The sequence below is a fragment of the Guillardia theta genome, assembly GCF_000315625.1.
Source record: "Guillardia theta CCMP2712 unplaced genomic scaffold GUITHscaffold_38, whole genome shotgun sequence".
Taxonomy (NCBI): domain Eukaryota; class Cryptophyceae; order Pyrenomonadales; family Geminigeraceae; genus Guillardia; species Guillardia theta.
Genome location: NW_005434636.1, coordinates 207298 through 217861, shown reverse-complemented (window position 1 = coordinate 217861; position 10564 = coordinate 207298). Strand labels below are relative to the sequence as shown.

The following is a 10564-nucleotide window of genomic DNA, read 5'->3' as shown; positions in this document are numbered from 1 at the left end:
GAAGAAAAAGAGAGGGACTACGGGAAGGTTCTCAGAGGCCGGAAGATAAGGGGATAGGAGAATCAACGCAGCAGCGCACAATCCTCCTCCTCCTCCTCCTCCTCCTCCTCCTCCTCCTCCTCCTCCTCCTCCTCCTCCTCCTCCTCCTCCTCCTCCTCCTCCTCCTCCTCCAATAACGCACATCTGCACTTCGCAGAGTTTGTCGTCGGGTGCCCAGGAGATCTGCAAAGGGGAGATAAGGGCGAGGAGAGCTAAGATGAGATGACGCACTCTTCTCTTCTTCTTCTGCGGCTCTTCCTCCCCCGTACTCTTCGAGCTTTCCAGCACAGGAAGAGGAAGGGGAAGGGGATCGTTGGGCCTCTTGCGGGGTTGTCCATCCTTGTCCTTGTCCTCCTCCTTCTGCACAGCAGGGTCGCCGTCCTTGCTCCGAAGCTTGTCAATCAAGCTCGAGCTCTGACCTCGAGAGTCCGATATCACCATCTCGTCGTCCATGACGGCAGTCCTCTCAGACATCGTCATTCGCATCGTGCTCGGGGCAGGCACACTGGGCGCAGCCTTCTTGTTCTTGCTGCCGAACATCCCCTTGAACAGGTCCTCGTCCTTGTTCTTCGATTGCGACGCGCTCGTCGTCTTGGGCGACAACGGCTTCTCAGCCTTAACGCTCGATCCCTTCACTTCAGTCTTGACTTCCTTGGGTCTCTCCTTCTCCTTCTTCTTCACCTCGGGCGCATCCTCCTTCTTGGCGTTGGACAGATCCGGCAGCTCTCCTTTCCACTTGTGCTTCAGCACGTTTTTCTTTGATCGCAGCTCAGGCTTGTCCTTGGGGATGTTCAGGTTGACAAAGAACTTGGATCGTGACAGGAGAGCGGCTGATTTTCCCTCCATGCTGACTTGCAGCATCACGTCCAGGATCTTAGTCAAGAGATTGTCGTCGACGTCTCCTTCCACCCACTTGGCAAGGGGGACTAGCCCGTCGTTGTCGATGAACACACTCAGCCACTTCTTGTCCTTGTTCATGTTTGACAAGCAGTCAAGGTCAGCATCTAAGATGGACATCACACAGAGTCTGTCCTGCAGGTTCTCGGCTGAAGACATCAAGGAAATGAAACCTTTCATGTCATCGTTCATGAGGTTGAAGAGACTGATGAGATCATTCTTGCGCTTGTCATCTTTCTGTCCCAGTACTTTATCCATCTCGGTTTGAAACCCGTCACTCCTCCCGCTCAGCGGGCATCGTCCCACCTGCTCTCTGAACTTTTGAATGTTGGCCTTCAACGCACCAAACTGTCTCGACAACATCTGTTGCTGATGTTTAAGAATCGTGAGCTTGTTTTGCAAGAGCTGGGCGGGTTTCATGTCACTGGAAAACCACAGTTGTTTCTCTTTCATCCAATTCACAGGATGGGCAATGGGCATATCCACCACCTTTGCCTTTCACAGCATGTCATGAACTAACAATAACATTGCGTCATATCCACCTGCTCTGACTTGACAGCTGGTGGTGTGCTCGCTGATTGCATGGTTGGGAACACGTAGTTGTTCTGTGGCAAGGTCAGGTTCTCAGGAGGAGCTAGGATGTTTCGCACCGTATGAGCAGAGCCAGGAAAGGAATACTGATATGGCATTGGAAGCTGCGAGGGGATAGCAAGAAGTGTCACTGACGAGCATGAAAGATAAAGGATGCTGAGACTTCAATTTGATTCAGCCCGGGAGACAAGAGGGTAGACAATACAGCCAGGGACTTACATTGTAGATAGGAGGATTCGATGCTCGCGGGGCCACTTGTTGCATGGCAGTGTTTGATACAACTTGACGGGGAGGGGCATGAAAGATCGCGCTCCTGTCCGATGAGCCATACGGCGATGGAGTTTGGGCCATACCATGCGAAATGTACTGAGCGGGAGCTGAGAGGACAGGGGAGTTCGCATTCGCGTTTGTGGGCTCTTTCTTGACTTGTGCAGGGACAGACGACGAGGGGATCTTGTGCTCAACTTGGCTTGATCCTGCTGGTATCGCAGTCACTGGGTGTGAGATCGTGGGCCCGCCGGTTTGTGATTGAGCAGCGGCTGGAGGATGGGGAGCTGTCGCTGTTGTGCTGCCGGTCGTAGGAGCTTGTTTGGTTGGACTGGCTAAGGCAGCAGAGACAGCATGAGCGCCTGAAGCACTGGAGTAGGAAGGAGTCGGGAAGTCCGTATGCTTGGACGATTGTGAAGAATCTTGCGGAGAAACACGAGCTGTGGCGTTGGTTGGTGTGTATGCTGTCTGTGAGAGTCTTTGTGGTGTCACCTCCTCTCTGATTGATATATCCGCTCGATTCGATCCCAGTGAGGGTTGTGGTGCGTGCGGGGGTTCGTCGACGGGCAGAAGTATTGTATCAGACTCGTCCGTCAAGTCGATAGGGACTGGATACATTTGGCGTTCAGTCTTGCCAGCATTACCTAAAGGAAAGGGGAGAGAGGGAGAGAGCGAAAAGTTAAAATCCAGTGAAATCGTGACAGTCACATCAGTTTCCAATCACCTCGAGGAAGGCATGAGTTCAGAGCTTCAGGGCCATCACTCGGCTGATTGTGGGTGTGACTGCTAGGCATCAGCGTGCTCCCAGCCCCCTGTCCATGAAACCCACATCAGACGAGCGGCAAGCCATCGGCGGGTCTTACAGGACTGACGAAGTGTAACATGTGGACGTCCTCGTGCACGGATCTTGACGGGTCTTGCGATGCAGCTTTGAGTCCGTTGGAGGAGGAGGCGGGAAGGATGGAACCTCTGCTCTCCTCCTCCTCCCCCTCCTCGCGCCCGGCATGCTCGCCCCTGACAGGTGTGGGTTGCATGCCGACGAGGAACCGTTATTTTTCCAGTTACACGAGAAACGGAAAATGCGGGAAACCGTTACGATTGGCTTTGCTTACTTGTTTCGGACGTACAAATGTTTCAGTTATGCCCCAAATTAGTACCACAAAGCCAATGAATTATAAATATATATCGTGAAACAGGTACAAAGTACAGAACTCAATCTTTGATGAGTAAACTATTGTATCTAGGGATCCAGTACTACCTTCTGCCCTCAGATTGAGGATTCTCTCGGCTATGCAGCGACTAGTTGGTATCTGCTGCCCCAATGTTTGTTTTCGGCCTGCAGCCATAGCCAAGTCGATGGTAGACAAAGACCCCGAGGACGAGGAAGAGGAAGTGGAGGATGAGGCAGAGAGCTGGGTAAGCAGTGGAGACGGAGGAGAGGATATCGCAATGAATGCTCCTGTAGACGGCACGATGATGTTACAAGGAAGAGGGCAAGAGCGCGATGGAGGAAAGGAGGCAGAGACTACAGTCGTAAAGCGGAGCAGCAGCTGACAAATACAGTTGCTTCCTCAGTTTACTCTGTGAGCACAGACAGGGTTGATTGCTCTCATGCAAACTTGTAGAAACGTAGAAATTTCTAACAGCGAAAGAGAGGGATGATGCGAGTCGCGGTGAAGGTTGAGGGGTTGTTAGAGGACGAGAGGGTCGTGATCAAAGTCGGATTTGCTATCCTGCCATCTTGCTCTGTTCTGCTGCTTGCTCAAGTGTTTCTTATCTTGCAGGGGCAGATATTGAAAGGATCGAGCTTGCCGAGGCAGGTTGGTTGTTCCACAAACTTTGGTTGCATCGGGCAGTATAACACAGCAACGTTTCTTGGTTTATGTTCGATTTCCGTATATGCAAGCTCTCCTATTCACATCCATAGTGTTGACCATGAGCGGAGCTCCATCGCATGCCTCGTCCTCATCATCAGCCCCCGCTCTGGGTCAGCTCCAGGAGGGCGTCAGGCACATGCGGGGAGGGCACGGCGAGAGCTTACTACATGACTTCCTCCCCCTGGTGAAGCCTGCGGATCAGCCGACGAGCGACCCCAACGGCCCGGCGCTCATCCTCGTCAACTACAAACTGCCACGGGAGATTCTCGAGCGGCTGTGGTCCAACGCGTCGGTTCGTGTTTGCGCCGACGGTGCAATCAACAGGCTCTACTCGTCCTTCGATCTTGAGGAAGACAGGAGCAAGTACATACCTGAGTACATCAGAGGGTGATGCTTCTTGTTTGCACTCGCTGCATGGTCGAGCATGCTCTGAACGGGAAGATTTTGCTGAGCAGGGATTTGGACTCTGTGGACGACAAGGTGAAAGACTACTACGTTGAGAAAGGAACCAAGATCGTGCACGATACGGATCAAGACACCACAGACCTCGAGAAGTGCATGGACCTCGTCAACTCCCTTGGGTATCCTATGCTGCAAGTGAGTGCCCTCCCTGCTCCCTTCGACTCTTTCTTTCCTCATCTCCTTTCCCCCGTCCTTCCAGGTCATAGTCCTTGGAGCCTTCGGTGGACGACTGGACCACGAATTTTCTCACTACCATGTCCTGTACAAGTAAGTTGTGCCTTCTCCCCGCTATCATCTGACAAGTCACGAGGTATCCTGACATCAAGATCCTGCTCCTCTCGAGAAAGTGAGTCGAACTTGCCTCCTCCCTCCTCATAACGATCTGCTCCTCTGATCTCCTCGCAGTCGAAGCGCTTTCCTGCTACGATCCGGATCGCACAAGATCCGAACGGAATGCCTCGGACCAACTTGCGGCCTCATCCCCTTGGGCGCGCCATGCCGGTAGATGAACGTGCGCGATGCCGCTGGAGTGACTTTCCCGCTCCAGCAAGATCGAGACGACCGGGCTGAAGTGGGACATCCACGGGGAAAGTCAACTTCAGATCGGTGCTGCTGGTTTCGATGTGGATCCTTGACATGACGAACTTGCAGGATCGTTTGTGAGCACGTCCAACCGCATCGTTGAGGAGGAGGTGGAAGTCACTGTGTCAGATCCCATCCTGTGGGTCTCAGAGTTCCGTGTTCCCGAGAGTAAATGAGGGGGGGAGGAGGAAGGGAGGAGGAGGAGGACGGGAGGAGGAGGAGGACGGGAGGAGGAGGAGAAGACAGGGATGGTCGGAAAGAGGGAGCAAGGTGGTGGAAAGGGTTGAGGGAGAGTAGAATCGCGGGTTCACTGAAATATTTTCCTACCACTGACTAGCAAATGTTGGCGGTTAAAGATGAAATCCGGTACATGTATGAGGAATCCTCCCATGTCGCATATTTATGCAAGCAAAATTGAAATTTCCATAAAAACTCCCTGAAATCAAACGATCAAAAATAGAAGCAGCGGAAAGAGGATGATCTTTTTCCTCCTCACTTACCAAGAGATCCTCCCCGTCCAATTCACTCACCTCCTTACGAGTCCGCCTCCTCTGTTGCTGCCTCCTCCTCAGCCTTCTTCGCTGCCGCTGCCTCCTCCTCGGCCTTCTTCGCTGCCGCTGCCTCCTCCTCGGCCTTCTTCGCCGCCGCTGCTGCTGCCTCCTCCTCGGCCTTCTTCGCTGCCGCCGCGGCCTCCTCGGCCTTCTTCGCTGCCGCCGCCTCCTCCTCGGCCTTCTTCGCCGCCGCTGCTGCTGCCTCCTCCTCGGCCTTCTTCGCCGCCGCTGCTGCCTCCTCCTCGGCCTTCTTCGCTGCCGCCGCCTCCTCCTCGGCCTTCTTCGCCGCCGCTGCTGCTGCCTCCTCCTCGGCCTTCTTCGCCGCCGCTGCTGCCTCCTCCTCGGCCTTCTTCGCTGCCGCCGCCTCCTCCTCGGCCTTCTTCGCCGCCGCTGCTGCTGCCTCCTCCTCGGCCTTCTTCGCTGCCGCTGCTGCTGCCTCCTCCTCGGCCTTCTTCGCCGCAGCCGCTGCTGCCTCCTCCTCGGCCTTCTTCGCCGCCGCTGCTGCTGCCTCCTCCTCGGCCTTCTTCGCCGCCGCTGCTGCCTCCTCCTCCTCGGCCTTCTTCGCCGCCGCCGCCGCGGCCTCCTCCTCCTCGGCCTTCTTCGCCGCTGCTTCCTCCTCGGCTTGCTTTGCTGCCCCTGCCTTCTCAGAGTTCTCTTGCGCAGCATCTGCGGCGGGTTTTCCCTCCTCGGTTGCAGTTGGAGATAATTCAACGATTCCATCATCCTGCTGGATAGATTCGGATGCAGAAGATTTTGCAGCTCCGCCCTCTACCTCCGCAGCCTTTTCCACCCAAGTCCTGTAGGCGATAGTCTTGGAAGTAAGCAGACTGGAGGTGGGCAAGTAAGACAGAAGTTGCACTTTACATCCAAATGTATCTTACCTGTACGAATTGTCCAACACGACCACCACTTGACCTGCTTCAGTCACCTCGTACGTTCCCTCTGCAATACTCTTACTGTCGACCTGCAACAGAAGTGCTCAACCTTCCATCTCGTCTCAAAATGTTGCATACCCTGGTTGTTGGGACAAGCACCTCCTCATTGGCTCCTCCTACTTCCATCATCTTCCTTATCTTGACTTGAAACGCAACATCATGGGCTTTCGCCGCAAAAATCCACTTCAACACATCCCCGTTCTGAAGGCAGGTATTAACAAGACAGGGAGCATGAAGGATTGAACAACCTGCACCACATGAGTGGTCTTCAGCTGGTCACGAGCAGCGATCTCGATGATCTGCACCCGCTCTTGCTTACAGGCAAGCTGGAAGGGGGTTTCGGAGGAAAGAGCCCCATGCTCTCTCCTGACACAAGAAAGTCAGAGGAGCTCCGATGGAAGCGAAGAAGTTTGGCAGGATTTGGATCGGGTGGCAACAAAAGCATGTGAGGAGAACAAGAGGGGGCGGGGACCTCTTGAGAAAGAAGCCGACGCCAATGGACGCTGTCTTGATACGCTCCATCATCCAACCTGGGTAGCGATTGGCCTCCTCCCCTTGAACATCTTCTGCTGTTTCTCCCGACTTGTCATGCTTCTTGTGTGCAAGACCATGGACAAGCTTTCCCGTGTAGGCATGCGCTTCAGACACGGCATGCCCTACCCTCCCTGCAGTCTTCTGCAGAGTTTCGTTATGAGAAACCTTGTCCGCCACGCCCTTGATGAAGTTGAGACCAGAATCAGCATACTTCTTGATCAGATCTCGTTTGCGCATCTTCGCTTTTTGCGCTTCAGGATCGCTCTCAGCTTTTGGGTCTTGTGCTTCTGGAATCTTCTTCCCGGCATTTCGAAGCTTGTGAATCATGTAATTTCTCCGTATCACAATCTGGGCGTGATGCCACTCTGATGGGTATCCCCCACCTTCCTTGCCAGGTATGGGTGGGGGGAGTCGAAAGACGTTGACCTTTCCTAGGGTAGCAAAAAGAATACTTAGAACAGGGACAAGGTCCTGAAAAAGACTACACCTGAACAATAATGCCCGACACCTCCTGATCCAACTCCCTCTGAAGCTACAAGCGGGACATCGTCCATATCTGGTTTCATTCTTGAGAAGACGAGAGCGACGCCTGGACCTCTTCGAGGGCTGGTCCTGAGAACGAATCAGTAGGGGTTGACACAAGCTTTTCGAACAGAGGGAGTAATGAATGAAATGAGCCTTGTGTTATAACTCTGTTCTGACTTCTCAATGCATCCTTCTCCTTCGCCTTTTCACCTCTTCCTCTCTTCTCTCTTCCTCTGCACCCGTCTCTCCTCTCTCCTCTTCTCTCCTCTCTCCTCCTCTCTCCTCTCTCCTCTTCTCTCCTCTCTCCTCTTCTCTCCTCTCTCCTCTTCTCTCCTCTCTCCTCTTCTCTCCTCTCTTCTCTCCTCTCCTCTCTTCTCTCCTCTCCTCTCCTCCCCGTTATCCAATCGCAACGCTCCGGCCATGACAGCGCAACGCAACGCCCCACCCCGACCCCCTAAATCAGAAAATTCCCCATATTCACCCTACTTTTTACCTTTCAAAGTACCGGTACTTAAGTATGATATCGACCATATCGACCACCCCATGGTCAGATCTGAACATCAAGTCGAGCCCACATCCCCGCTAAGATCGACTGATCTATTCAGGACCACATCCCCTCATTGTCCATCTATCCATATCCTCATCCCCCCACTGACCTTCTAAAGACGCGCGGCCTCCGATGGCGGTGAGTCGAAACTGAGGGAGGAGAGGGAGGGAGAAGAGAGGACAGGACAGGACAGGACAGGACAGGACAGGACAGGACAGGACAGGACAGGACAGCAAGAACAGGAGGAGGAGAATACAAAGCGAGAGTAGCGATTGATGAAGGTCAGGGGAGGAGATGTGATTGTGGGAAGAAGGTAAGGGGTGCAAGAAAAGCAAGATCAGAGGAGCGAGAAGAATGAAGAGAAGAGGATCATGCACATGCACGAAAGAATGAGGATAATTGATAGCAAGAGATACAGTAAGAAGGAGGAACCATGAAGCAAGCTATGCGGACGATTGACTCTTATCAGATTCATCGGTTGGCACTCATGACTGTCATGAGCTCGTTCCTTCCTATGATTGCTGCCGGTGAATTCTCATCCTGCGCTCCTTCCTCTCTCCCCTCCAACTGTCTTCCTTGTGGTTGCTGCAGCTCAGTCTCTCCTGTCTCTCCGGCATCTCGCTGCCGCTCCTCTCTCTCGCCATTTCTCTTCCTTTCCTCCCTTCTCCCATCCATGCACCTCCTTACTACTGACACGGGAGGCAGGAGCCAAGCGCAATGCAAGGCTCGCCTTCGCCCCCTCCTTGGCGCCGATGCGAAGGTGGCAGGAGAAGGGTACGTGTCATGGAAGTTTGAGATGACTTGCAGGAGCTCCTCCTCCAGCTTCACTCCTCTGGCCCTCAGATCAGCCATGCTCAAACGACCCTGCGGGTTGCGACTCTTGCTCACGTGTCGATGCTGAGAGATCAATGCAGGCAAGCGCGTATGGTGGCGACAGACTCCGAGAGCGAGTCGAAGACGGAGGTAAGAGAGGAGTTACAAGTCGGGGAGAGTAACGGTGATATTCAGGTTGTTGCCAACCCTGACTTCAAGTTCAACATGGAAGATGTTGTCTCTGTTTGCAAACGCCGTGGGTTTATCTTCCAATCTTCCGAGATTTACAATGGTGAGATAATGAATGTGCCAAGAAATGAAGAGAGAGGAGCAGGAGCAGGAGCAGGAGCAGGAGCAGGAGCAGGAGCAGAGGTTGACATTGGTGCAGGTTTCAACGGGTTTTACGACTATGGTCCTTTGGGTGTGGAGCTGAAGCAGAACATCAAGAAGACGTGGTGGAGTGAGTTGATGACAATGTTGTTGATGATGATATGATGATAATGAGGAGGAAGAGGAGGACGTTGATGCTGTTGTTGTTGTTGTTGATGATGATGATGATGACGACGACGACGACGACGACGACATACCTGCGGCGATATCACGTCAGCGTTTGACTTTCTTCCTCGAAGGGGACATGGTTCATCGAAGGGACGACATGGTGGGTCTTGACAGCTCTATCATCGCCTCTCCTTCCATCTGGTGGACCATTCGACTTACATTGAAGTGTTTATCCTCAACCATGTTTGGTAGGAAGTCGTCCGGACACGTCGACGGCTTCTCGGACCCTATGGTGGACTGCAAGGTGAAGAAACCATGTGCTGTCTTGTATAGTCTTCATCTGTGTGAACAAGACTTTGTCTGTGTGAACAAGACTTTGTCTGTGTGAACAAGTGTCCTGTCTGTCCAGGTCAGCAAGATGAGGTACAGGGCGGATCAGCTGTTCTTCGGGAAAGTCGAGACAGAAGAGGGAGAGGTTTGCTGCGCTCCCCTGTGATCGTTTCCCATGGCCGTGAGTGCAGATGATCGGATGCGTGTCGGTGATGGAGTCTGGAACGATGCAGGTGACGAAGGAGGAGGAGGAGGGTTAGAGAGCAGGGGAAGGGGAAGGGGTGAGAAGGAGGGGAAGGACGAAATTGAGGACGAGAACAATAGATAATGAGAGAGGAGGAGGGGACGGGAGGAGGAAGGGGAGAGAGGAGGGAAAGGAAGAGCAGGAGCAGGAGCAGGAGCAGGAGCAGGAGCAGGAGGAGAGAAAGAAGGAGGACGAGAACGAGGACGAGGACGGGGAGAGGAAACAGGAGGAGCAGGAGGAGCAGGAGCAGGAGCAGGAGCAGGAGCAGGAGCAGGAGCAGGAGCAGGTGGTGGTGGAGGAGGAGGAGGAGGAGAAAGGGTAGGGGGGGAGCTGTAGGAATCGCTGACTTGTGCTGTCGACCAACAGGAGGAGGCAGAGAAGCAGGCGAAGAAGATGATGCAGAAGGCTCAGGCAAAGGTGAAGCCCTGCGTCCCCTCGCATGACCCACAAGAAGATCAAGGAGGAGAGAGAAAGAGAGGGGGAGAGACCATGTTTCTGTTCTTTGTTGTGTCCCAGAGAGCTTGCATCTTGAACAGGCCGCGCATCTTGAAATTCTGTGCGTGTCCTACAAAGTTGCAAAGATTGATCAGAGGAGAGGAGGAGAGGAGCAACCGGCAATCTTGTTGTGTTGCTTGCTCTCCTGCTGTCTGGTCTGGTGGCAAAATATCAGTTCCGTGAGTGAGAATTTTACTCATGGAGTTAAGCTGATTGCCGACAACCTTTCTCCCTCCCTCCTTCCATCCATCCATCCCTCCATCCCTCCCTCCCTCTCTCCCTCCCTCCCTCCCTCCCTCCCTCCCTCCCTCCCTCCCTCTCTCCCTCTCTCCTTGAATGCACTGCTCTGTTCTTCTCACCTGCACATCTTATTTTCT

The 10564-nt window shown here is 53.6% G+C and overlaps 4 protein-coding genes across 4 annotated transcripts in view; 2 read left to right on the top strand and 2 right to left on the bottom strand.

The window, feature by feature from the left end:
* Positions 1-2412, bottom strand: part of GUITHDRAFT_139438 (hypothetical protein) — a gene marked incomplete at both ends in the record, with an annotated part of 4282 nt that extends 1870 nt beyond the window's left edge. Inside the window, 5 exons of the mRNA XM_005831736.1 lie at positions 182-222; positions 271-1431; positions 1479-1541; positions 1587-1631; positions 1747-2412. Coding sequence (XP_005831793.1) covers positions 182-222; positions 271-1431; positions 1479-1541; positions 1587-1631; positions 1747-2412 — 1976 coding nt within the window. The remainder of the gene's footprint in view (positions 1-181; positions 223-270; positions 1432-1478; positions 1542-1586; positions 1632-1746) is intronic.
* Positions 2413-3729: 1317 nt separating this feature from the next.
* On the top strand, positions 3730-4891 carry TPK1/TPK2 (putative TPK1/TPK2 thiamine Pyrophosphokinase; the record flags this gene model as incomplete). Its single annotated transcript, XM_005831735.1, has 6 exons — positions 3730-4058; positions 4127-4268; positions 4333-4400; positions 4539-4634; positions 4681-4739; positions 4785-4891. 6 exons carry the CDS (start codon positions 3730-3732, stop codon positions 4889-4891), a joined length of 801 nt encoding a protein of 266 aa, XP_005831792.1.
* A 112-nt stretch (positions 4892-5003) lies between these two features.
* GUITHDRAFT_163453 (hypothetical protein) lies at positions 5004-7289 on the bottom strand (the record flags this gene model as incomplete). The annotated part of the gene is made up of 7 exons (XM_005831734.1): positions 5004-5151; positions 5216-6093; positions 6148-6230; positions 6301-6402; positions 6450-6567; positions 6674-7166; positions 7223-7289. 6 exons carry the CDS (start codon positions 7287-7289, stop codon positions 5250-5252), a joined length of 1707 nt encoding a protein of 568 aa, XP_005831791.1. The 3' UTR covers positions 5004-5151; positions 5216-5249.
* A 640-nt stretch (positions 7290-7929) lies between these two features.
* The window catches only part of GUITHDRAFT_163452 (hypothetical protein), a gene marked incomplete at its 3' end in the record, with an annotated part of 6685 nt that continues 4050 nt past the window's right edge, over positions 7930-10564 (top strand). The window contains exons 1-12 of the mRNA XM_005831733.1: positions 7930-7945; positions 8277-8334; positions 8513-8567; positions 8615-8674; positions 8832-8912; positions 9009-9080; positions 9250-9319; positions 9371-9422; positions 9528-9593; positions 9640-9681; positions 10059-10109; positions 10229-10366. Of these exons, the coding sequence (XP_005831790.1) occupies positions 8525-8567; positions 8615-8674; positions 8832-8912; positions 9009-9080; positions 9250-9319; positions 9371-9422; positions 9528-9593; positions 9640-9681; positions 10059-10109; positions 10229-10366 (675 nt within the window). The 5' untranslated portion in view covers positions 7930-7945; positions 8277-8334; positions 8513-8524. The remainder of the gene's footprint in view (positions 7946-8276; positions 8335-8512; positions 8568-8614; positions 8675-8831; positions 8913-9008; positions 9081-9249; positions 9320-9370; positions 9423-9527; positions 9594-9639; positions 9682-10058; positions 10110-10228; positions 10367-10564) is intronic.